Source organism: Anomaloglossus baeobatrachus, unplaced genomic scaffold (genome assembly GCF_048569485.1).
Source record: "Anomaloglossus baeobatrachus isolate aAnoBae1 unplaced genomic scaffold, aAnoBae1.hap1 Scaffold_2909, whole genome shotgun sequence".
Taxonomy (NCBI): Eukaryota; Metazoa; Chordata; class Amphibia; order Anura; family Aromobatidae; genus Anomaloglossus; species Anomaloglossus baeobatrachus.
Genome location: NW_027442360.1, coordinates 78,812 through 105,712, shown reverse-complemented (window position 1 = coordinate 105,712; position 26,901 = coordinate 78,812). Strand labels below are relative to the sequence as shown.

At 53.7% G+C, this 26,901-nt stretch overlaps 1 protein-coding gene across 1 annotated transcript in view; it reads left to right on the top strand.

The window, feature by feature from the left end:
- Window positions 1–2,735: 2,735 nt before the first annotated feature.
- LOC142266786 (tubulin alpha-3 chain) overlaps window positions 2,736–26,901 on the top strand; it is a 72,738-nt gene continuing 48,572 nt past the window's right edge. Inside the window, exons 1-3 of the mRNA XM_075332318.1 lie at window positions 2,736–2,954; window positions 15,899–16,121; window positions 16,481–16,629. Of these exons, the coding sequence (XP_075188433.1) occupies window positions 2,952–2,954; window positions 15,899–16,121; window positions 16,481–16,629 (375 nt within the window). The 5' untranslated portion in view covers window positions 2,736–2,951. The remainder of the gene's footprint in view (window positions 2,955–15,898; window positions 16,122–16,480; window positions 16,630–26,901) is intronic.

Below are 26,901 nucleotides of genomic sequence, written 5' to 3'. Positions count from 1 at the left end.
TAGACCTCTGTGGTGACACCTGCCATAGACCTCTGTGGTGACACCTGCCATAGACCTCTGTGGTGACACCTGCCATAGACCTCTGTGGTGACACCTGCCATAGACCTCTGTGGTGACACCTGTCAGAGACCTCTGTGGTGACACCTGTCATAGACCTCTGTGGTGACACCTGTCATAGACCTCTGTGGTGACACCTGTCATAGACCTCTGTGCTGACAACTGCCATAGACCTCTGTGGTGACACCTGTCATAGACCTCTGTGGTGACACCTGTCATAGACCTCTGTGGTGACACCTGTCATAGACCTCTGTGGTGACACCTGCCATAGACCTCTGTGGTGACACCTGTCATAGACCTCTATGGTGACACCTGTCATAGACCTGTGGTGACACCTGCCATAAACCTCTGTTATGACACCTGCCATAGACCTCTACGGTGACACCTGCCATAGACCTCTGTGATGACACCTGCCATAGACCTCTGTGGTGACACCTGCCATAGACCTCTGTGGTGACACCTGCTATAGACCTCTGTGGTGATACTAGCCATAGACCTCTGTGGTGACACCTGCCATAGACCTCTGTGATGACACCTGCCATAGACCTCTGTGGTGACACCTGCCATAGACCTCTATAGTGACACCTGCCATAGACCTCTGTGGTGACACCTGCCATAGACCTCTGTGGTGATACTAGCCATAGACCTCTATAGTGACACCTACCATAGACCTCTGTGGTGACACCTGCCATAGACCTCTGTGATGACACCTGCCATAGACCTGTATGGTGACACCTGCCATAGACCTCTGTGGTGACACCAGCCATAGACCTCTATGGTGACACCTGCCATAGACCTCTGTGGTGACACCTGCCATAGACCTCTATGGTGACACCTGTCATAGACCTCTGTGGTGACACCTGCCATAGACCTCTGTGGTGACACCGGCCATAGACCTCTGTGCTGACAACTGCCATAGACCTCTGTGATGACACCTTCCATAGACCTGTGATGACACCTGCCATAGACCTCTGTGGTGACACCTGTCATAGACCTCTGTGGTGACACCTGCCATAGACCTCTGTGGTGACACCTGCCATAGACCTCTATGGTGACACCTGTCATAGACCTCTATGGTGACACCTGTCATAGACCTGTGGTGACACCTGCCATAAACCTCTGTTATGACACCTGCCATAGACCTCTATGGTGACACCTGCCATAGACCTATGTGATGACACCTGCCATAGACCTCTATGGTGACACCTGCCATAGACCTCTGTGGTGACACCTGCCATAGACCTCTATGGTGACACCTGTCATAGACCTGTGATGACACCTGCCATAAACCTCTGTTATGACACCTGCCATAAACCTCTGTTATGACACATGCCATAGACCTCTATGGTGACACCTTCCATAGACATGTGGTGACACCTGCCATAGACCTCTGTGATGACACTGGCCATAGACCTCTATGGTGACACCAGCCATAGACCTCTGTGGTGACACCTGCCATAGACCTCTGTCATGACACCTGCCATAGACCTCTGTGGTGACACCTGTCATAGACCTCTATGGTGACACCTTCCATAGACCTGTGATGACACCTGCCATAGACCTCTGTGATGACACCTGCCATAGACATCTGTGGTGACACCAGCCATAGACCTCTGTGATGACACCTGTCATAGCCCTCTATGGTGACACCTGCCATAGACCTCTGTGGTGACACCTGCCATAGACCTCTGTGGTGACACCAGCCATAGACCTCTGTGATGACACCTGTCATAGACCTCTATGGTGACACCTTCCATAGACCTGTGATGACACCTGCCATAGTCCTCTATGGTGACACCTGCCATAGACCTCTATGGTGACACCTGCCATAGACCTCTATGGTGACACCTGCCATAGACCTCTGTGGTGACACCTGTCATAGCCCTCTATGGTGACACCTGCCATAGACCTCTGTGATGAGACACCAGTTAAGGTACACATTACACAGCCGGCTCTTCATGTCTTCTGCGCCAATCATAGGTCTGATTATAACAGACAGATAGCCAATCACAGACGGGGATTGTGGGAGGTGGTCTTGTCTCCTCTTGTCTTGTCACTGATGCAGCCTCGCCCCCAGCAATCATAGTGCGTCATGGCCCCCACTAATGGCCCTCACCACGAGACCTTATCCCCTGCTTCTATTAGCTGAGCCGGGGCTCCGCAGTGAGCTGCGGGTGGACGCCATGTCTTACCATAGTTATCTCCGCAGAGGTATGTCCAATGGGGTATGTTTGTTCCGCCGCGTCACGTCTCTTCTCACCTCACACCGCGCAGCTCCAGTAACCAACTGTCGCGTCTCCCGCCCGCTGCCCCTGCTTATAAGACTCATGCGGTGCGCTCGAGCGTGTCTGCCTCTACTGATTGGATGAAATTGCAATGAGGGCGGGAAATTATAACCAGTCAATCTCCAGTTATCCATACAGGTAGCGCGTGCAGGCTGTGATTGGTTGCTAGGCAGCTGGGGACAGCAGTGATTGGTTGTCTGCTTATGGACTCACTGCGCGGGAAGATTGTTTCTAACGGTCGCTTGAGGGTTACCTCAGTTGAGGGTTACCTCAAGCGACCGTTAGAAACAATCTTCCCGCGCAGTGAGTCCATAAGCAGCCAACCAATCACTGCTGTCCCCAGCTGCCTAGCAACCAATCACAGCCTGCACGCGCTACCTGTAGAGATAACTGGAGAGTGACTGGTTATAATTTCCCGCCCTCATTGCAATTTCATCCAATCAGTAGAGGCAGACACGCTCGAGCGCACCGCATGAGTCTTATAAGCAGGGGCAGCGGGCGGGAGACGCGACAGTTGGTTACTGGAGCTGCGCGGTGTGAGGTGAGAAGAAGAGACGTGAAGCGGCGGAACAAACATACCCCATTGGACATACCTCTGCGGAGATAACTATGGTAAGACATGGCGTCCACCCGCAGCTCACTGCGGAGCCCCGGCTCAGCTAATAGAAGCAGGGGATAAGGTCTCGTGGTGAGGGCCATTAGTGGGGGCCATGACGCACTATGATTGCTGGGGGCGAGGCTGCATCAGTGACCGTTGAAAGGAGACAAGACCACCTCCCACAATTCCCGTCTGTGATTGGCTATCTGTCTGTTATAATCAGACCTGTGATTGGTGCAGAAGACATGAAGAGCCGGCTGTGTAATGTGTACCTTAACTGGAGTCTCATCACAGAGGTCTATGGCAGGTGTCACCATAGAGGTCTATGACAGGTGTCACCATAGAGGTCTATGGCAGGTGTCACCATAGAGGACTATGGCAGGTGTCACCATAGAGGTCTATGGCAGGTGTCATCATAGAGGTCTATGGCAGGTGTCACCATAGAGGTCTATGGCAGGTGTCACCATAGAGGTCTATGGCAGGTGTCACCATAGAGGACTATGGCAGGTGTCACCATAGAGGTCTATGGCAGGTGTCACCATAGAGGTCTATGGCAGGTGTCATCACAGAGGTCTATGGCAGGTGTCATCACAGAGGTCTATGATAGGTGTCACCATAGAGGTCTATGGCAGGTGTCACCATAGACGTCTATGGCAGGTGTCATCATAGAGGTCTATGACAGGTGTCACAATAGAGGTCTATGATAGGTGTCATCACAGAGGTCTATGGTAGGTGTCACCATAGAGGTCTATGGCAGGTGTCACCATAGAGGTTTATGGCAGGTGTCATCACAGAGGTCTATGGCAGGTGTCACCACAGAGGTCTATGGTAGGTGTCACCACAGAGGTCTATGGCAGGTGTCACCACAGAGGTCTATGGCAGGTGTCACCACAGAGGTCTATGGCAGGTGTCATCACAGAGGTCTATGGCAGGTGTCACCATAGAGGTCTATGGCAGGTGTCACCATAGAGGTCTATGGCAGGTGTCACCATAGAGGTCTATGGCCAGTATCACCATAGGGGTCTATGGCAGGTGTCATCACAGAGGTCTATGGCAGGTATCACCACAGAAGTCTATGGCAGGTGTCATCATAGAGGTCTATGGCAGGTGTCACAATAGAGGTCTATGATAGGTGTCATCACAGAGGTCTATGATAGGTGTCACCATAGAGGTCTATGGCAGGTGTCACCATAGAGGTCTATGGCAGGTGTCATCACAGAGGTCTATGGCAGGTGTCACCACAGAGGTCTATGGCAGGTGTCACCACAGAGGTCTATGGCAGGTGTCACCACAGAGGTCTATGGCAGGTGTCACCACAGAGGTCTATGGCAGGTGTCATCACAGAGGTCTATGGCAGGTGTCACCATAGAGGTCTATGGCAGGTGTCACCATAGAGGTCTATGGCAGGTGTCACCATAGAGGTCTATGGCCAGTATCACCATAGGGGTCTATGGCAGGTGTCATCACAGAGGTCTATGGCAGGTGTCACCACAGAGGTCTATGGCAGGTGTCACCATAGAGGTCTATGGCCAGTGTCATCACAGAGGTCTATGGCAGGTGTCACCATAGAGGTCTATGGCAGGTGTCATCACAGGTCTATGGAAGGTGTCACCATAGAGGTCTATGACAGGTGTCACCACAGAGGTCTATGGCAGGTGTCACCACAGAGGTCTATGGCAGGTGTCATCACAGAGGTCTATGGCAGGTGTCACCATAGAGGTCTATGGCAGGTGTCACCATAGAGGTCTATGGCAGGTGTCATAACAGGTTTATGGCAGGTGTCACCACAGGTCTATGACAGGTGTCACCATAGGGGTCTATGACAGGTGTCACCATAGAGGTGTATGGCAGGTGTCACCACAGAGGTCTATGGCAGGTGTCACCACAGAGGTCTATGACAGGTGTCACCACAGAGGTCTATGACAGGTGTCACCACAGAGGTCTATGGCAGATGTCACCACAGAGGTCTATGGCAGGTGTCACCACAGAGGTCTATGGCAGGTGTCACCACAGAGGTCTATGGCAGGTGTCACCACAGGTCTATGACAGGTGTCACCATAGAGGTCTATGACAGGTGTCACCATAGAGGTCTATGGCAGGTGTCACCACAGAGGTCTATGGCAGGTGTCACCACAGAGGTCTATGGCCGGTGTCACCACAGAGGTCTATGGCAGGTGTCACCACAGAGGTCTATGGCAGGTGTCACCACAGGTCTATGACAGGTGTCACCATAGAGGTCTATGACAGGTGTATGGCAGGTGTCACCACAGAGGTCTATGGCAGGTGTCACCACAGAGGTCTATGGCAGTTGTCACCACAGAGGTCTATGGCAGTTGTCAGCACAGAGGTCTATGGCAGGTGTCACCATAGAGGTCTATGGCAGGTGTCACCACAGAGGTCTATGGCAGGTGTCATCACAGAGGTCTATGGCAGGTGTCATCACAGAGGTCTATGGCAGGTGTCATCACAGAGGTCTATGCAGGTGTCACCACAGAGGTCTATGGCAGGTGTCATCACAGAGGTCTATGGCAGGTGTCACCATAGAGGTCTATGGCAGGTGTCATAACCAGGGCTGTGGAGTCGGAGTCGGAGCTCATTTTGGTGGAGTCGGAGTCGGTATAAAATGCACCGACTCCGACTCCTAAAATATATAATAAATTGGGGACAGGAGTGCAATGCAGAATGTGCTGAATATTTTACTAAATAACAACATTTAGTATAATGCTTATATTTAAGTGAAAAATTTATTGTAGTACAATGTGAACATCAGACATTTAATTGTTTTTATGATACAATAATCAAGATATTTGGATAGAACATAAAATATTTATTGGAATACAACTTTAGAACACAAAAAAACTAATAAATTGTAAATATGTAATATATATAATATATATATATATATACAGTGTATATACACACACACAAGATATATATGTAATCTACTGTATATTACATAGTGTATTACATATTTACAATTTATTACAGTTTTTTGTGTTCTAAAGTTGTATTCCAATAAATATATTTTATGTTCTATCCAAATATCTTGATTATTGTATCATAAAAATTATTAAATGTCTGGTGATCACATACACATATTCATGTACTACAATAAATTTTTCACCTAACTATAAGCAATATATGTAGGAGTCGGAGTCGGAGCCGGAGTCGGAGTCGGAGCCGGAGTCGGAGTCGGTGCAAGAGAATTTGAGGAGTCGGAGTCGAAGGTTTGGCTTACCGACTCCACAGCCCTGGTCATAACAGAGGTTTATGGCAGGTGTCACCATAGAGGTCTATGACAGGTGTCACCATAGAGGTCTATGACAGGTGTCACCATAGAGGTCTATGGCAGGTGTCACCACAGAGGTCTATGGCAGGTGTCACCACAGAGGTCTATTGCAGGTGTCACCACAGAGGTCTATGGCAGGTGTCACCACAGAGGTCTATGGCAGGTGTCACCACAGAGGTCTATTACAGGTGTCACCACAGAGGTCTATGGCAGGTGTCACCACAGAGGTCTATGGCAGGTGTCACCACAGAGGTCTATGGCAGGTGTCACCACAGGTCTATGGCTGGTGACACCACAGAGGTCTATGGCAGGTGTCACCATACAGGTCTATGGCAGGTGTCATCACAGATTTCTATGGCAGGTGTCACCACAGAGGTCTATGGCAGGTGTCACCACAGTCATCACAGAGGTCTATGGCAGGTGTCACCATAGAGGTCTATGGCAGGTGTCACCATAGAGGTCTATGGCAGGTGTCATCACAGAGGTCTATGGCAGGTGTCACCATAGAGGTCTATGGCAGGTGTCACCATAGACGTCTATGGCAGGTGTCATCATAGAGGTCTATGGCAGGTGTCACAATAGAGGTCTATGATAGGTGTTATCACAGAGGTCTATGATAGGTGTCACCACAGAGGTCTATGGCAGTTGTCAGCACAGAGGTCTATGGCAGGTGTCACCATAGAGGTCTATGGCAGGTGTCACCACAGAGGTCTATGGCAGGTGTCATCATAGAGGTCTATGGCAGGTGTCATCACAGAGGTCTATGCAGGTGTCACCACAGAGGTCTATGGCAGGTGTCATCACAGAGGTCTATGGCAGGTGTCACCATAGAGGTCTATGGCAGGTGTCATAACAGAGGTTTATGGCAGGTGTCACCATAGAGGTCTATGACAGGTGTCACCATAGAGGTCTATGACAGGTGTCACCATAGAGGTCTATGGCAGGTGTCACCACAGAGGTCTATGGCAGGTGTCACCACAGAGGTCTATTACAGGTGTCACCACAGAGGTCTATGACAGGTGTCACCACAGAGGTCTATGGCAGGTGTCACCACAGAGGTCTATGGCAGTTGTCACCACAGAGGTCTATTGCAGGTGTCACCACAGAGGTCTATTACAGGTGTCACCACAGAGGTCTATGACAGGTGTCACCACAGAGGTCTATGGCCGGTGTCACCACAGAGGTCTATGGCAGGTGTCACCATAGAGGTCTATGGCAGGTGTCACCATAGACGTCTATGGCAGGTGTCATCATAGAGGTCTATGGCAGGTGTCACAATAGAGGTCTATGATAGGTGTCATGACAGAGGTCTATGATAGGTGTCACCATAGAGGTCTATGGCAGGTGTCACCATAGAGGTCTATGGCAGGTGTCATCACAGAGGTCTATGGCAGGTGTCACCACAGAGGTCTATGGCAGGTGTCACCACAGAGGTCTATGGCCGGTGTCACCACAGAGGTCTATGGCAGGTGTCACCACAGAGGTCTATGGCAGGTGTCACCACAGAGGTCTATGGCAGGTGTCACCATAGAGGTCTATGACAGGTGTCACCATAGAGGTGTATGGCAGGTGTCACCACAGAGGTCTATGGCAGGTGTCACCACAGAGGTCTATGGCAGTTGTCACCACAGAGGTCTATGGCAGTTGTCAGCACAGAGGTCTATGGCAGGTGTCACCATAGAGGTCTATGGCAGGTGTCACCACAGAGGTCTATGGCAGGTGTCATCACAGAGGTCTATGGCAGGTGTCATCACAGAGGTCTATGCAGGTGTCACCACAGAGGTCTATGGCAGGTGTCATCACAGAGGTCTATGGCAGGTGTCACCATAGAGGTCTATGGCAGGTGTCATAACAGAGGTTTATGGCAGGTGTCACCATAGAGGTCTATGACAGGTGTCACCATAGAGGTCTATGACAGGTGTCACCATAGAGGTCTATGGCAGGTGTCACCACAGAGGTCTATGGCAGGTGTCACCACAGAGGTCTATTACAGGTGTCACCACAGAGGTCTATGACAGGTGTCACCACAGAGGTCTATGGCAGGTGTCACCACAGAGGTCTATGGCAGTTGTCACCACAGAGGTCTATGGCAGGTGTCACCACAGAGGTCTATTACAGGTGTCACCACAGAGGTCTATGGCAGGTGTCACCACAGAGGTCTATGGCCGGTGTCACCACAGAGGTCTATGGCAGGTGTCACCACAGAGGTCTATGGCAGGTGTCACCACAGAGGTCTATGGCAGGTGTCACCACAGGTCTATGGCTGGTGTCACCACAGAGGTCTATGGCAGGTGTCACCACAGGTCTATGGCAGGTGTCACCATAGAGGTCTATGGCAGGTGTCACCATAGAGGTCTATGGCCAGTATCACCATAGGGGTCTATGGCAGGTGTCATCACAGAGGTCTATGGCAGGTGTCACCACAGAGGTCTATGGCAGGTGTCACCATAGAGGTCTATGGCCAGTGTCATCACAGAGGTCTATGGCAGGTGTCACCATAGAGGTCTATGGCAGGTGTCATCACAGGTCTATGGAAGGTGTCACCATAGAGGTCTATGACAGGTGTCACCACAGAGGTCTATGGCGGGTGTCACCACAGAGGTCTATGGCAGGTGTCACCACAGAGGTCTATGGCAGGTGTCATCACAGAGGTCTATGGCAGGTGTCACCATAGAGGTCTATGGCAGGTGTCATAACAGAGGTTTATGGCAGGTGTCACCACAGGTCTATGACAGGTGTCACCATAGAGGTCTATGACAGGTGTCACCATAGAGGTCTATGGCAGGTGTCACCACAGAGGTCTATGGCAGGTGTCACCACAGAGGTCTATGACAGGTGTCACCACAGAGGTCTATGGCAGGTGTCACCATAGAGGTCTATGGCAGGTGTCACCACAGAGGTCTATGGCAGGTGTCATCACAGAGGTCTATGGCAGGTGTCATCACAGAGGTCTATGCAGGTGTCACCACAGAGGTCTATGGCAGGTGTCATCACAGAGGTCTATGGCAGGTGTCACCACAGAGGTCTATGGCAGGTGTCACCACAGAGGGCTATGGCAGGTGTCATCACAGAGGTCTATGGCAGGTGTCACCATAGAGGTCTATGGCAGGTGTCATCACAGAGGTCTATGCAGGTGTCACCATAGAGGTCTATGGCCGGTGTAATTTTCATTTGATAAAGGTGTATGAGCACTTTTTTTTGGGCGTGAGCTGTAGACTTTATCACTACCTTTCGGGATCCATATGACTTTCAGATCTTGTTTTATTCAATTTATATATATAGATATAGATAGATATATGTTTTTTCTTTGTCGCTCCATTGGGAGACCCAGACAATCGGGTGTATAGCTTCTGCCTCTGGAGGCCACACAAAGTATTACACTTAAAAGTGTAAAGCCCCTCCCCTTCTGCCTATACACCCCCCCGTGCATCACGGGCTCCTCAGTTTTTATGCTTTGTGCGAAGGAGGCACACATGCACGCATAGCTCCACAATTTAGTCAGCAGCAGCTGCTGACTATATCGGATGGAAGAAAAGGGGGCCCATAACAGGGCCCCCAGCATGCTCCCTTCTCACCCCACTCTGGTCGGCGGTGTTTGTTAAGGTTGAGGTACCCATTGCGGGTACATAGGCAGGAGCCACATGCTGTTTTCCTTCCCCATCCCTTAAGGGCTCTGGGTGAAGTGGGATCCTAATCGGTCTCCAGGCACTGGGACCGTGCTCCCTCCGCAGCCCCTGGGGAATCTGCTGGACAGGAGCCGGGTATCGTCAGGGACAAGGCCCTGCTACTGTGAGGTACTCTGTGTCCCCTTGGGGACGGCGCATGGAGCGCTTGTGTCATACACGCTGCAGCACTGCTGGGTGTGTTAGTGCGCCGGGACTACCGCGCTGACCGCGCTTGTTTGCCGGCCGCGCTTATAACTTTAGTCCCCGGCTTCTGCGGTCTAGTACCGCATATTCCCGCCCCCAGGCCTGCCAGTCAGGGGAAGGGCGGGACGCTGCACTGGACGTCAGCGCTGAGGGCTGGAGCATACTTTGTATCCTCCTCCCCCCTCACTGAGCACAGTGGGGCACCAGATTCCCGCACTTTCTAGGGCACGCCCACGGCCCCCTCCTCCTCACAGAACGCCGGCAGCCATTCCTGTCAGCACTTCTGAAGCTGGAGAGGAGAGACAACACGGCTCTGGGAGGCCCAGGCAGGGAATCTGGTGGTCACACAACCGCTTTGGGCGGTCGGTAAGCAGCACCTGTTTCTAGGTGCTGGCCCCACTGAGTGCCGAAGTGTATATATATATATATATATGCTTATATGCTATACATTTACTCTGTACGGTCGCACTGTTGGTTTTTGGCTATATACCCTCCTGGATTGTACTCAGAGGAGACAACAGCATGTCGTCCGCAAAAAGCAAGGGTGCCAAAGCACAGGCTTACTTTGCAACCTGTACCTCATGTGCGGCTATGCTACCGGCAGGTTCCACTGACCCTCATTGTGTGCAATGCTCGGCCCCTGTGGCACTTACTCAGCCGGAGCCTCTGCAACTGGTGGCCCAGGTGGATCCACCTGCTACCACTATCCAGGTGACAGGGACGGAGTTTGCAGTATTCGCTGACAAACTTTCTGAGAGTATGGATAAATGGTCTGCTAAGATACTAGAAGCTTTGCAGTCCAGACCGGTAACACAGGCCCCGGGCACTGTTGAATCATTGACCCCAGGCCCCCCTCTGTTGGAGCAGCAAAGTGCTCCTGGGGTGACTCATAGGTCCCAAGGTGAGGTCTCTGACACGGACCGCAGTCCCAGACCGCCTAAGCGGGCTCGCTGGGAGCCTCCCTCGACTTCATCACACTGCTCAGGGTCTCAGCAGGGGGACTCTCTAGAGGATGAAGCGGAGGTGGCAGATCAGGATTCTGATCCTGAAGCCGCTCTCAACCTAGATACACCTGAAGGTGACGCCATAGTGAATGACCTTATAGCGACCATCAATCAGGTGTTGGATCTTTCTCCCCCAGCTCCTCCAATTGAGGAGTCAGCTTCTCAGCAGGAGAAATTCCGTTTTAGGTTTCCCAAGCGTACAATGAGTACGTTTCTGGATCACTCCGACTTCAGAGAGGCAGTCCAGAAACACCATGCTTGTCCAGATAAGCGCTTTTCAAAGCGCCTTAAGGACACACGTTATCCCTTCCCACCTGACGTTGTCAAGGGTTGGGCTCAGTGTCCCAAGGTGGATCCTCCAGTCTCCAGACTGGCGGCTAGATCCATACTTGCAGTGGAAGATGGGGCTTCACTCAAAGATGCCACTGACAGACAGATGGAGCTCTGGTTGAAATCCATCTATGAAGCTATCGGCGCGTCCTTTGCTCCGGCATTCGCAGCCGTATGGGCACTCCAAGCTATCTCAGCTTGTCACTCGCAGATTAATGCAGTCACACGTGCCTCTACTCCGCAGGTGGTGTCCTTAACCTCTCAGGCGTCGGCGTTTGCGTCCTACGCCATTAATGCTGTCCTGGACTCTGCGAGCCGTACGGCGGTAGCATCCGCCAATTCAGTGGCAGTCCGCAGGGCCATGTGGCTACGTGAATGGAAGGCAGACTCTGCTTCCAAAAAGTTCTTAACCGGTTTGCCATTTTCTGGCGACCGCCTGTTTGGTGAGCGATTGGATGAAATCATTAAACAATCCAAGGGAAAGGACTCATCCTTACCCCAGTCCAAACCAAACAGACCTCAACAACGGAAGGTACAATCGAGGTTTCGGTCCTTTCGGCCCGCGGGCAGGTCTCAATTCTCCTCGTCCAACAGGCCACAGAAGGGTCAGACGAACTCCGATTCTTGGCGGTCTAAGTCACGCCCTAAAAAGACCGCCGGAGGAACCGCTCCCAAAGCGGCCTCCTCATGACTTTCGGCCTCTTCACACCGCATCCTCGGTCGGTGGCAGGCTCTCCCGCTTTTGCGACGCCTGGGTGGCTGCCACAGGTACAAGTCCGTTGGGTGAGAGACATTCTGTCTCACGGTTACAGGATAGAGTTCAGCTCTCGTCCCCTGACTCGATTCTTCAGAACATCTCCGCCCCCCGAGCGAGCCGATGCTCTTCTTCAGGCAGTGGGCACTCTGAAGGCAGAAGGAGTGGTGATCCCTGTTCCTCTTCAGCAACAGGGTCACGGTTTTTACTCCAACTTGTTTGTGGTGCCAAAAAAGGACGGATCTTTCCGTCCTGTTCTGGACTTAAAACTGCTCAACAAACACGTAAAAACCAGGCGGTTCCAGATGGAATCGCTCCGCTCCGTCATCGCCTCAATGTCCCAAGGAGATTTCCTAGCATCAATCGACATCAAAGATGCTTATCTCCACGTACCGATTGCACCAGAGCATCAGCGCTTCCTGCGTTTCGCCATAGGGGACGAACACCTTCAGTTCGTGGCACTGCCTTTCGGCCTGGCGACAGCCCCACGGGTCTTCACCAAGGTCATGGCAACAGTGGTAGCAGTCCTACACTCTCAGGGACACTCGGTGATCCCTTACTTAGACGATCTGCTTGTCAAGGCACCCTCTCGAGTGGCATGCCAACACAGCCTGAACATCGCTCTGGAGACTCTCCAGAGATTCGGGTGGATCATCAATTTCCCAAAGTCAAATCTGACACCGGCCCAATCACTGACATATCTCGGCATGGAGTTTCATACTCAGCGATAGTGAAGCTTCCGCTGGACAAACAGCGTTCACTACAGACAGGGGTGCAATCTCTCCTTCAAGGCCAGTCACACCCCTTGAGGCGCCTCATGCACTTCCTAGGGAAGATGGTGGCAGCAATGGAGGCAGTTCCTTTTGCGCAGTTTCACCTGCGTCCCCTTCAATGGGACATTCTCCGCAAATGGGACAGGAAGTCGACGTCCCTCGACAGGAACGTCTCCCTTTCTCAGGCAGCCAAAACCTCCCTTCGGTGGTGGCTTCTTCCCACTTCATTGTCGAAGGGGAAATCCTTCCTACCCCCATCCTGGGCGGTGGTCACGACGGACGCGAGTCTTTCAAGGTGGGGAGCGGTCTTTCTCCACCACAGGGCTCAGGGTACCTGGACTCAGCCAGAGTCCTCCCTTCAGATCAATGCTCTGGAGATAAGGGCAGTGTATCTTGCCCTAAAGGCGTTCCAGCCGTGGCTGGAAGGCAAGCAGATCCGAATTCAGTCGGACAACTCCACCGCGGTGGCATACATCAACCACCAAGGCGGAACACGCAGTCGGCAAGCCTTCCAGGAAGTCCGGCGGATTCTGCTGTGGGTGGAAGCCACAGCCTCCACCATATCCGCAGTTCACATCCCGGGCGTAGAAAACTGGGAAGCAGACTTTCTCAGTCGCATGGCATGGACGCAGTGGAATGGTCCCTTCACCCGGACGTGTTTCAAGAGATCTGTTGCCGCTGGGGGATGCCGGACGTCGACCTAATGGCGTCTCGGCACAACAACAAGGTCCCGGCATTCATGGCACGGTCTCAAGATCACAGAGCTCTGGCGGCAGATGCATTAGTTCAGGATTGGTCGCAGTTTCAACTGCCTTATGTGTTTCCTCCTCTGGCACTGCTGCCCAGAGTGTTACGCAAGATCAGGTCCGACTGCCGCTGCGCCATCCTCGTCGCTCCAGACTGGCCGAGGAGGTCGTGGTACCCGGATCTGTGGCATCTCACGGTGGGGCAACCGTGGGCACTACCAGACCGACCAGACTTGCTGTCTCAAGGGCCGTTTTTCCATCTGAATTCTGCGGCCCTCAACCTGACTGTGTGGCCATTGAGTCCTGGATCCTAGCGTCTTCAGGGTTATCTCAAGAGGTCATTGCCACTATGAGACAGGCTAGGAAACCAACGTCCGCCAAGATCTACCACAGGACGTGGAGGATATTCTTATCCTGGTGCTCTGATCAGGGTTTTACTCCCTGGCCATTTGCCTTGCCCACTTTTCTGTCCTTCCTTCAATCTGGACTGGAAAAGGGTTTGTCGCTCGGCTCCCTTAAGGGACAAGTCTCAGCGCTCTCTGTGTTTTTTCAGAAGCGCCTAGCCAGACTTCCACAGGTACGCACGTTCCTGCAGGGGGTTTGTCACATCGTTCCTCCTTACAAGCGGCCGTTAGAACCCTGGGATCTGAACAGGGTGCTGATGGCTCTTCAGAAACCACCTTTCGAGCCAATGAAGGATATTTCTCTTTCACGCCTTTCGCAGAAAGTGGTCTTCCTAGTAGCAGTCACATCACTTCGGAGAGTGTCTGAGCTAGCAGCGCTGTCATGCAAAGGTGGTTCTGCGTCCGGTTCCGGAATTTCTCCCTAAGGTGTTATCCCCCTTTCATCTCAATCAGGATATCTCCTTACCTTCTTTTTGTCCTCATCCAGTTCACCAATGTGAAAAGGATTTGCACTTGTTAGATCTGGTGAGAGCACTCAGACTCTACATTTCTCGTACGGCGTCCCTGCGCCGCTCGGATGCACTCTTTGTCCTTGTCGCTGGCCAGCGTAAAGGGTCACAGGCTTCCAAATCAACCCTGGCTCGGTGGATCAAGGAACCAATTCTCGAAGCCTACCGTTCTTCTGGGCTTCCGGTTCCCTCGGGGCTGAAGGCCCATTCTACCAGAGCCGTGGGTGCGTCCTGGGCTTTGCGGCACCAGGCTACGGCTCAACAGGTGTGTCAGGCGGCTACCTGGTCGAGCCTGCACACTTTCACGAAACACTATCAGGTGCATACCTATGCTTCGGCGGATGCCAGCCTAGGTAGGCGAGTCCTTCAGGCGGCGGTTGCCCACCTGTAGGAAGGGGCCGTTTTACGGCTCTATTACGAGGTATTATTTTACCCACCCAGGGACTGCTTTTGGACGTCCCAATTGTCTGGGTCTCCCAATGGAGCGACAAAGAAGAAGGGAATTTTGTTTACTTACCGTAAATTCCTTTTCTTCTAGCTCCAATTGGGAGACCCAGCGCCCGCCCCTGTTCCCTTCGGGCTGTTGTTCTTTGTGTACACATGTTGAATGGTTTTCAGTTTTCCGAACTTCCTTCGGATTGATTTTACTTTAGACCAATTTATAAGTTTCCTCCTTCCTGCTTTTGCACCAAAACTGAGGAGCCCGTGATGCATGGGGGGGTGTATAGGCAGAAGGGGAGGGGCTTTACACTTTTAAGTGTAATACTTTGTGTGGCCTCCGGAGGCAGAAGCTATACACCCAATTGTCTGGGTCTCCCAATTGGAGCTAGAAGAAAAGGAATTTACGGTAAGTAAACAAAATTCCCTTCTTTTTCATTTTGGTATGTAGTTATTCTTAGATTTTATTAGTTCTAAAATTTATACCAAATATGTTATTTTCTAAAAAAAAACAAACAAATAACATGTGAAACAGTGATTGAGAAGGAGTTGTCTGAGTGGTGAACAACTACTTTAAGAGGCTAAATTGCCTTTCTTTGGTCTCTGCTCCATTGCGTGGACATCTGCCATCAATGTACAGCAAATATTGCAAATTCAGACCTGGGCAGAGTGGGTCCGGTAGTTTCCTCTTGGTGCTGCCCGAACCCAAGACCATTAGGCACTGGCCACATTTGCATGCTGCTGGCCCTGTGCACACGGCGTTCAGCAGCCTTAAAGACATATTGGTTTTCCAAATTTCAAAGAACATCGACATTGACTACAGGAATCTGTTTTTCTCGCAGCGTGAGTGCATTTCTATCCACGTGGGCCAGGCCGGAGTTCAGATTGGCAATGCATGCTGGGAGCTCTACTGCCTGGAACATGGGATTCAGCCCGATGGACAGATGCCCAGCGATAAAACCATCGGTGGAGGAGACGACTCGTTCAACACATTCTTCAGTGAGACAGGAGCCGGAAAACATGTCCCCAGGGCGGTGTTTGTGGATCTGGAGCCCACGGTGGTTGGTAAGTAGTACTTTTTGGCTGCGACGCCAGCATCTGACATTTTCACAGGTAAAATTAACAGACAAGGATACGTCCTGGTGACATTCAGCATCTGAATTTCTGCTGAAGATTTTTACCGCTGAATTGAGCCCTTTAATTGTAGATTTTGGGAAAAGCCTCACATACGTGAATTTGCGCTAACAATTTCTGTTTGAATGTAGAGATCAGTAGTGTCTGATTGTCAGAAAGAGCCAGATATATAAGTAAAGCAGAAGTTATGGCGGGATATAGATTAGCTCGGATCTGATCACTGCCTTCAGATCACGTCGCGTATCTCCCAGAATAACGGGTTGTTACTTATCACATACGTTCCTGTACAGATGAGGTGCGCACCGGCACATACCGCCAACTGTTCCACCCCGAACAGCTCATCACAGGAAAGGAAGATGCTGCCAACAACTACGCTCGGGGACATTACACCATCGGAAAGGAGATAGTCGATTTGGTCCTAGATCGTATACGCAAGTTGGTGAGTGGCAAAAGCAACTGTCTGCGCTGCTGAGTCCTCATTTATGTATTTAGTGTTAATTTCTTTGTCGCTCCATTGGGAGACCCAGACAATTGGGTGTATAGCTTCTGCCTCCGGAGGCCACACAAAGTATTACACTTTAAAAGTGTAACCCCTCCCCTCTGCCTATACACCCTCCCGTGCATCACGGGCTCCTCAGTTTTATGCTTTGTGTGGAAGGAGGCACACATCCACTCATGCATTCTCAGATTAGTTATATCGGTTGGAAGAAAAGAGGACCCCCACGGGGCCCCCGGCATGTTCCCTTCTCACCCCACTATGTCGGCGGTGCTGTTAAGGTTGAGGTACCCATTGCGGGTACAAAGGCCGGAGCCTCATGCCGTTTTCCTTCACCATCCCTTAGTGGCTCTGGGAGAAGTGGGATCCTGACCGGTCATCCATTCACTGGGACCGGGCTCCCTCCGCAGCCCCTGTGGGAATCTGCTGGACAGGAGTCTATTCATCCTCAGGGACCGGGCCCTGCATCTATAAGGTACCCTGTGTCCCCATGGGGACTGTGCATGGAGCGCCTTCTTCCCGGACGCTGCAGCAGCTGCTGATTTGTGAAGACCGGCGGACTTCCGCGCCGACCGCGCCTGCTTGTCGGCCGCGGTCTTAAATTTAGTCCCCGGCTTCATCGCGGCCTAGTAGCAAAAATCCCGCCCCCGGGCCTGCCTGTCAGGGGTAAGGGCGGGACGGCCGGCCTGACGTCGGATGTGAGGGCCGGAGCATCCTGTATGTTTCCTCCCCCCTCACTGATCACTGTGGGGACCCCAGATTCCCGCACTTTTCTAGCACCGCCCACGGCTCCACTCCTCCCCTGAGAGCTCCGGCAGCCATGTTTTTGGCATTCTGCCGGTGGAGGATTATCAGAGAAGAGCTCTGCAGCTCTGGGAGACCTAAGGCAGGGAATCTGGAGGATACACACTCCGCTTTTTAGCGGTCGGTAAGCCACACTGGTCACCCGGTGCTGGTCCCCCCCAGGGTGCCGGAATAGATACGTATTTATATACATATTTCTGTTCGGTCGGGCTGTATACCCCTTCCCATATACCCTCAGTGATCACTCTCCTAGGAGACAACAGCATGTCGTCCACAAGGAGCAAAGGTGCTAAGGCACAGGGGTTTTTTGCGACCTGTACCTCTTGTGGGGCTATGTTACCTGCGGGTTCCACCTACCCTCACTGTGAGCAATGCTCGACCCCTGTTTCGCTTGCTCAGCCGGAGCCTCGGTCACTAGTGGGCCACTCCGCTCAGGTAGACCCCCCTGCTCCCCCTGTCCAGGCGGCAGGGACAGAGTTTGCTGCGTTTGCTGAGAAACTCTCTGAGTCACTTTCACAATCCATGGCTCAGTCTATGGACAAATGGTCTGCCAAGCTGCTAGAAGCTTTGCAGTCCAGACCGGTCCTTACACAGGCCCCGGTCCCCGTTAGCTCGTCGCCTCCAGGCCCCTCTCGGTCCGCGCCGCAGCGCGCTCCCAGGTTGGGCCCTAGGTCCCACGCGGAGGACTCCTGCCCGGACCACAGTCCCAGACCGACTAAGTGGGCCCGCTGGGAATCTTCCCCGACTTCTTCACGCTGCTCGGGTTCCCAGCTCGAGGACTCTCTGGAGGACGAGGCGGACGTCACAGCTCAGGGCTCTGAACCTGACGTTGCCCTCAATCTTGATACACCTGAAGGGGACGCCTTAGTTAATGATCTTATCTCGTCCATCAACCAGGTGTTAGATCTGTCTCCCCCGCCTCCACCTGTAGAGGAGTCGGCTTCTCAGCAGGAGAAACACCAGTTTCGGTTCCCCAAACGTACACGGAGTGCGTTTTTCGATCACTCTAACTTCAGAGACGCTGTCCAGAAGCCCAGAGCGGTTCCGGACAAGCGCTTTACTAAGCGCCTTAATGACACACGTTACCCCTTCCCCTCTGATGTAGTTAAGGGTTGGGCTCAGTGTCCCAAGGTGGATCCTCCAGTCTCTAGATTGGCGGCTAGATCTGTGGTATCGGTGGCAGATGGCTCATCGCTAAAGGATGCCACTGACAGGCAGATAGAGCTCCTGGTGAAATCCATCTATGAAGCCACAGGCGCGTCTTTTGCCCCGGCCTTTGCAGCCGTGTGGGCACTACAAGCTATCTCAGCTTGTCTGGCTGAGATTAATGCAGTCACACGTAATTCTGCTCCGCAGGTTGCGTCTCTGACTTCTCAAGCGTCAGCTTTTTCTTCCTACGCCATGAACGCAGTCCTAGACTCTGCTAGCCGTACAGTGGTGGCATCCGCTAACTCTGTGGCAGTCCGCAGGGCCATGTGGCTGCGCGAATGGAAGGCAGACTCGGCCTCCAAGAGGTTCTTAACCGGTTTGCCGTTTTCTGGCGACCGATTGTTTGGCGAACGATTGGATGAGATTATTAAGGAATCCAAGGGAAAGGACTCCTACATTGCCTTTCGGCCTGGCGACAGCCCCACGGGTGTTCACCAAAGTCATGGCATCCGTTGTGGCGGTCCTACACTCTCAGGGCCACTCGGTGATTCCCTACTTAGACGATCTCCTAGTCAGGGCACCTTCTCGGGCGGCGTGTCAACACAGCCTTACAGTCGCTCTGGCGACTCTCCAGCAGTTCGGGTGGATCATCAACTTCCCAAAATCCCAGTTGACACCGACCCAATCACTGACTTACCTCGGGATGGAGTTTCATACACAGTCAGCGGTAGTCAAGCTACCGCTGGACAAACAGCTTTCTCTGCAGGCAGGGGTGCGATCTCTTCTTCGGGGTCAGTCATACCCCTTGAGACGCCTCATGCACTTCCTGGGGAAGATGGTGGCAGCGATGGAGGCAGTGCCGTTCGCGCAATTCCATCTGCGGCCACTCCAATGGGACATTCTCCGCAAATGGGACAGGAGGTCGACTTCCCTCGACACGAACGTCTCTCTGTCCCTTGCAACCAAGACGTCTCTTCAGTGGTGGCTCCTTCCCAATTCTCTATCGCAAGGAAAATCCTTCCTACCCCCAACCTGGGCTGTGGTCACCACGGACGCGAGCCTGTCAGGGTGGGGAGCGGTTTTCCGCCACCACAGGGCTCAGGGAACCTGGACTCCGGTAGAGTCCTCCCTTCAGATCAATATTCTGGAGATAAGGGCGGTGTATCTAGCCTTATTGGCCTTCCATCGGTGGCTGGAGGGCAGACAGATCCGAATACAGTCGGACAACGCCACTGCCGTCGCATACATCAACCATCAGGGCGGCACGCGCAGTCGTCAGGCCTTCCAGGAAGTCAGGCGGATTCTGCAGTGGGTGGAGGCCACAGCCTCCACGATCTCCGCAGTTTACATCCCGGGCGTAGAAAACTGGGAAGCAGATTTTCTCAGTCGTCAGGGCATGGACGCAGGGGAATGGTCTCTTCACCCAGACGTGTTTCGAGAGATCTGTCGCCGCTGGGGAACGCCGGACGTCGATCTCATGGCGTCACAACACAACAACAAGGTCCCGGCCTTCATGGCACGGTCTCAGGATCACAGAGCTCTGGCGGCGGACACATTAGTTCAGGATTGGTCGCAGTTTCGACTGCCTTATGTGTTTCCCCCTCTGGCGATGCTGCCCAGAGTGTTACGCAAGATCAGGTCCGACTGTCGTCGCGCCATTCTCGTCGCTCCAGATTGGCCGAGGCGATCGTGGTACCCGGATCTGTGGTGTCAGGGCCAGGCGGTCGAGCAGACCCAGGAGGTGGATCCACTGGTCCGAACTCTAAGATGGTGGTAAGGAGTCCGGTAGCTGAAGCACTATGGGCAGCAGAACAGTCCGTGCAAGTGTGTAACGGAGAAGTCCCTGGGACCACGGAGTCACAGATGGTAGTCCGGGTGACGTAGCTCAGGTTCGGAAGCCGAGATGAGGTCAGGCGGGGTCCGGAACCTTTGGAGCGAGATGACGGGTCACCGCAGGGATCCGAGATGGTACGGACTGTCAGATGGCAGACGGACAGCGTGCGGGGTTCGGGATTCAGCAGGACCGGATGCCGAGGCAGGATCAGCTCTAGAAGAGAGATACGTGAGTATGGCAAGGAGACATAAGGAGACCTGACTCCTAGCTTGGAAAACACGAAGATCAGGCCCCGCCCCCTTGGACAATAAACCCTTATATACCCTGTACCTGTTTAGCTTCATTTCCTGTTAATGGACGCTGGCCCTTTAAGAAAGGGTCAGTGACCGCGCGTGCGCCCTAATGCGCATGCGCGCCGCCCGGGTGCCAGAAGCCAGGGAAGGAAGCTGAGGGGAGGACGCAGGGGAGCCGGCCAGGGCCTGGGAAGCCGTCAGACGCCGGGATCGGAGGCCAGGGAACCTGGGAAGGACGGGCACCGGAGGCTGGGGAGCGGGGAGCGTGGCAGGTGAGTCGGGGAGCGGGGCTGAGGACCCGGGGAGCGGAGCAGAGGACCCGGGGAGGGGAGCCGAGGACCCGGGGAGCGTGACAGTACCCCCCCCCCCCACGCCCCCCTCCCCGCAACCGGGACATGAAGGCACGGATCAGAGGAGTGCCCACGTTCTCCCTGGGCTCCCAGGACCTATCCTCAGGACCATACCCCTCCCAGTCCACCAGGAAGAACTGTCGGCCTCGAACAGTCTTCATGGCCACAATATCCCTTACCGCATAGATGTCGTCCTCGGCAATAGGAGGAGCCGGACTGGCAGCAGAGGAGAAGGGACCAAGGAAAACCGGCTTGAGCAGAGAGACGTGGAAGGAGTTGGGAATCCGCATCGTGGCCGGAAGCCTCAGTTTGTAGGAGACCTCATTGATCTTGCTGAGGACCTTAAACGGCCCGATGTAGCGAGGACCCAGCTTGTAGGAAGGTATCTTCAATCGGATGTACTGGGAAGCAAGCCAGACCAGGTCACCAGGAGAGAAACACGGAGGGTCCAGGCGCCTCTTGTCGGCGTGTTTCTTCATCCGCTGGGAAGCGCGCCCAAGGGACGCCTTGACAGAGTCCCAAATGGTAGCGAAGTCACGGGCTACAGTATCAGCAGCAGGGACATCCGAAGACGGGGATATAGGCAACGGGACGGAGGGCTGAAGTCCGTAAACGACATGGAAGGGAGACTTGGAGGACGACTCACTGATGTGGTGGTTATGGGAGAATTCAGCCCAAGGCAGAAGCGTGGACCAGTCGTCGTGATGGGCGTTGACATAGTGACGTAAGAAGGAGGTCAAGATCTGATTGACCCTCTCCACTTGGCCATTAGACTGAGGATGGTAAGCAGAAGAAAAGTCCAGAGTCACTCCCAGATGTTTGCAGAGCGCCCTCCAGAAGCGGGAGGTGAACTGAGTTCCCCTGTCGGACACGATGTGGGATGGAAAGCCATGCAAGCGGAAGATGTGTTGTATATAGGCTTCCGCGAGTTCCTGAGCAGAGGGCAGTCCGGCCATAGGGACGAAGTGAGCCATTTTGGAGAACCGATCCACCACGACCCATATGACTGTGTGCCCGGAGGATAATGGCAAGTCCGTAATAAAGTCCATCGCTATGTGTTGCCATGGAACTGAGGGTATAGGCAGAGGCAGAAGACGGCCATATGGCAGGTGCTTGGACGTCTTGTTCCTGGCACAAGAGGAGCAGGCAGAGACAAAAGCAGCGACGTCCGTGCGAAGGGATGGCCACCAGTAATGGCGTACAATCGCACCCCATGTTCTCTTCTGACCTGCATGACCGGCTGTTTTTGAGGCATGACCCCAGTGTAAGACTTTTTGCCTGTCGGTCTCGGAGACATAGGTCTTCCCGGGCGGTATCTGGGCCAGGGTGACAGGAGCTACCGGAATAATCTTGCTAGGAGAGATGATAGGTTGGGTACTCTCTTCCTCCTGCTCCTTGGGCATGAGAGACCTAGACAGGGCATCAGCGCGTACATTCTTGTCCGCGGGTCGGAAATGGAGCTGGAAATCAAACCTGGCAAAGAATAAGGACCACCTGGCTTGCCGTGGGTTCAGTCGCTGAGCGGACCGCAGGTATTCCAGGTTCTTGTGGTCCGTGTAGATAATCACGGGGTACACTGCTCCTTCCAGGAGGTAGCGCCACTCCTCCAGAGCCAGTTTGACCGCCAATAGTTCTCGGTCACCGATGGTGTAATTACGTTCAGGCGCTGAGAAGCTCTTGGAGAAGAAACCGCAAGTCACCATCTTCCCGGAGGAGGACTTCTGCATGAGCACTGCTCCGGCTCCTGAGGAGGAGGCATCCACCTCCAAGGTGAACTGGCGGTTTAACTCCGGTCGGTGGAGTACAGGAGAGGAGGCAAATGCTCGCTTCAGAGAGCAAAACGCGGCGTCGGCCGCAGGTGACCAGTCCTTTGGATTAGCCTCCTTCTTGGTCAAGGCGGAGAGAGGAGCAGTCAGGGCAGAGAAGTGAGGGACAAACTGGCGGTAGTAGTTGGCGAATCCCAGGAACCGTTGGATTGCCTTCAGTCCAGAAGGGGGAGGCCAGTTGAGAATGGAGGAGACCTTCTGTGGATCCATCTGCAGCCCTGTACCCGAGATGATGTATCCCAGGAAAGGGAGAGAAGACTGCTCAAAGACACACTTCTCATATTTGGCGTAGAGACGATTCTCTCTCAGTCTCTGTAGAACCAGCCGTACGTTCTCTCTGTGGGTCTGGAGGTCCGGAGAGAAGACAAGGATGTCATCCAGATAAACTACTACACAGATGTAGAGAAGGTCCCGGAAAATGTCGTTCACCAATTCTTGGAATACGGCAGGAGCGTTACACAGACCGAAGGGCATTACGCAGTATTCATAGTGCCCATCGCGAGTATTAAACGCGGTCTTCCATTCGTCCCCAGAGCGGATACGAACTAGGTTGTAGGCACCCCGAAGATCCAGTTTGGTGAACACACGGGCTCCTCTGAGCCGGTCGAACAATTCGGGGATGAGCGGCAGGGGGTACTTGTTTTTTATGGTGATCTGATTCAAACCCCGGTAGTCAATGCATGGGCGTAGGTCACCCTCTTTCTTCTTAACGAAGAAGAAGCCTGCTCCCGCAGGAGAGGAGGATCTCCGGATGAATCCCTTTGCCAGGCTTTCTGTGATGTAGGTAGACATGGCCCTGGTTTCGGCTGGAGACAACGGATATATCCGTCCTCGAGGTGGTGTTGTTCCTGGGAGCAGGTCGATGGCGCAATCGTAGGGATGGTGAGGCGGAAGTACCTCAGACTCCTTCTTGTCAAAAACGTCTGCGAAGGACCAATAGGCCGAGGGCAGTTCCGGTAGGTTCTCTGGAACCGGAGGTCGTCGGATGGGTTGTATAGACTTCAGACACCTCTCATGACAGGCGGAGCCCCATCGGGTGATTTCGCCAGTACCCCAGCTGACTGATGGTTCGTGTGTCCGCAACCAGGGAAGTCCCAGCAGGATTTGATGGGACATGTGTGGAAGGACGTAGAGAGCGATGTTCTCGGTGTGCAGGGCACCGATACGCAGTTCGACCGGCCTGGTGACCCAGGAGATGGTATCAGCGAGGGGTCTCCCATCCACAGGGGCAATCACTAGGGGCTTATCGAGTAGAGTAACAGGCAACTGGTACTTGTCCACCGTGGCCTGCTGGATGAAATTGCCTGCTGCTCCAGAGTCGAGGTATGCCTCAGCCGTGAAGCGCGTCTCTCCCGCTGACACTTGCACGGTCCACATAACCGGGTCTGAGAGAGTCCCAGCACCTAGGGTGGCCTCTCCTACCAACCCTAGGCTTTGGAGTTTCCCGGCCTCTCTGGACAGGAGCGTAGCAGGTGTGTGCCCTCTCCGCAGTAAAAGCAGAGACCCTTGGCGAGCCGCTCTGCTCGACGTTGTTCAGACCGCCGTACTCGGTCAATCTGCATGGGCTCGTGGACGGGAATCCCCTCTGTTGATGACTGAGGTACGGAGGACTTCCGTGGAGGAGAGGAATGCCGTACCGGACGTCTCTCACGAGATAGCTCTTTGGAGCGTTCCTGAAAACGAATGTCCACTCGAGTTGCTAGGGCAATCAGGGCATCTAGGGTGGAGGGCACGTCACGACCCGCCAACTCGTCTTTGATGCGACTCGAGAGTCCTTCCCAGAAGGCGGCTGTTAGGGCCTCATTATTCCACCCGAGTTCTGAAGCCAAAGTGCGGAAACGGATGGCATATTGGCCTACCGTCAGTGTTCCTTGACGCAGGCGGAGAAGGGATGAAGCAGACGCAGAGGCGCGTCCCGGCTCGTCGAAGGTGCTGCGAAAGGCCTGCAGGAACTCTTGAAGGTCCTTGGTCATAGGGTCCTCCTTCTCCCACAAGGGATTCATCCACGCCAGTGCCTCGCCCTCTAGGTGAGACATGATGAAGGCGACCTTGGCTTGGTCGGAGGCAAACAAATGTGGCAGCTGCGTGAAATGAAGGGAGCATTGGTTTATGAAGCCCCTGCAGGTCTTGGGATCTCCGGCATAACGAGGTGGTGAAGCCAAACGGAGTCGGGAAGCATCCGAAGAGGCTGCCACGGGTGCGGGAGCCGTGGATTGACTAGTGGAGGCCCGGAATGTTGAAGGCGTAACTGCCGCTTGTAACGTGTACAGGCGGGTGTCCACGGAAGTCATAAAGTCCAACATGCGGGTCTGGACTTCACGCTGGCGTTGGAGTTCCTCTTGCAAGGCCGCTAGTGCTGCAGCGGGATCCATGGCCTGATCTTACTGTCAGGGCCAGGCGGTCGAGCAGACCCAGGAGGTGGATCCACTGGTCCGAACTCTAAGATGGTGGTAAGGAGTCCGGTAGCTGAAGCACTATGGGCAGCAGAACAGTCCGTGCAAGTGTGTAACGGAGAAGTCCCTGGGACCACGGAGTCACAGATGGTAGTCCGGGTGACGTAGCTCAGGTTCAGAAGCCGAGATGAGGTCAGGCGGGGTCCGGAACCTTTGGAGCGAGATGACGGGTCACCGCAGGGATCCGAGATGGTACGGACTGTCAGATGGCAGACGGACAGCGTGCGGGGTTCGGGATTCAGCAGGACCGGATGCCGAGGCAGGATCAGCTCTAGAAGAGAGATACGTGAGTATGGCAAGGAGACATAAGGAGACCTGACTCCTAGCTTGGAAAACACGAAGATCAGGCCCCGCCCCCTTGGACAATAAACCCTTATATACCCTGTACCTGTTTAGCTTCATTTCCTGTTAATGGACGCTGGCCCTTTAAGAAAGGGTCAGTGACCGCGCGCGCGCCCTAATGCGCATGCGCGCCGCCCGGGTGCCAGAAGCCAGGGAAGGAAGCTGAGGGGAGGACGCAGGGGAGCCGGCCAGGGCCTGGGAAGCCGTCAGACGCCGGGATCGGAGGCCAGGGAACCTGGGAAGGACGGGCACCGGAGGCTGGGGAGCGGGGAGCGTGGCAGGTGAGTCGGGGAGCGGGGCTGAGGACCCGGGGAGCGGAGCAGAGGACCCGGGGAGGGGAGCCGAGGACCCGGGGAGCGTGACATGTGGCATCTCACGGTGGGTCAACCGTGGGCGCTTCCAGACCGCCCAGACTTGCTGTCACAAGGACCGTTTTTCCATCTGAATTCTGTGGCCCTCAACCTGACTGTGTGGCCATTGAGTCCTGGCTCCTAGCGTCCTTAGGGTTATCTCAGGATGTCATTGCCACTATGAAACAGGCCAGGAAACCAACGTCCGCCAAGATCTATTACAGGTCTTGGCGGATCTTCTTATCCTGGTGCTCTGATAATGGTTTTTCTCCCTGGCCGTTTGCCTTACCCACTTTTCTTTCATTCTTTCAATCCGGAATGGACAAGGGTTTGTCACTCGGCTCTCTCAAGGGACAAGTATCGGCGCTCTCCGTATTTTTTCAAAAGCGCCTGGCCAGACTTCCGCAGGTCCGCACGTTCCTGCAGGGAGTTTGCCACATAGTCCCACCATTCAAGCGTCCGCTGGAACCCTGGGACCTTAACAGGGTAATAACGGCTCTTCAGAAACCACCTTTCGAGCCGCTGCGGGATGTCTCTCTATCACGTCTTTCGCAGAACGTGGCTTTTCTAGTGGCAGTTACATCACTCCGAAGAGTGTCGGAGCTTGCAGCGCTGTCATGCAAAGCCCCCTTCCTGGTGTTTCACCAGGATAAGGTGGTTCTGCGTCCTGTCCCGGAATTTCTCCCTAAGGTGGTATCCCCTTTTCATCTCAATCAGGATATCTCCTTGCCTTCATTTTGCCCTAATCCAATTCACCAATGTGAAAAGGATTTGCACTCTTTGGATCTAGTGAGAGCACTCCGGTTCTACGTGT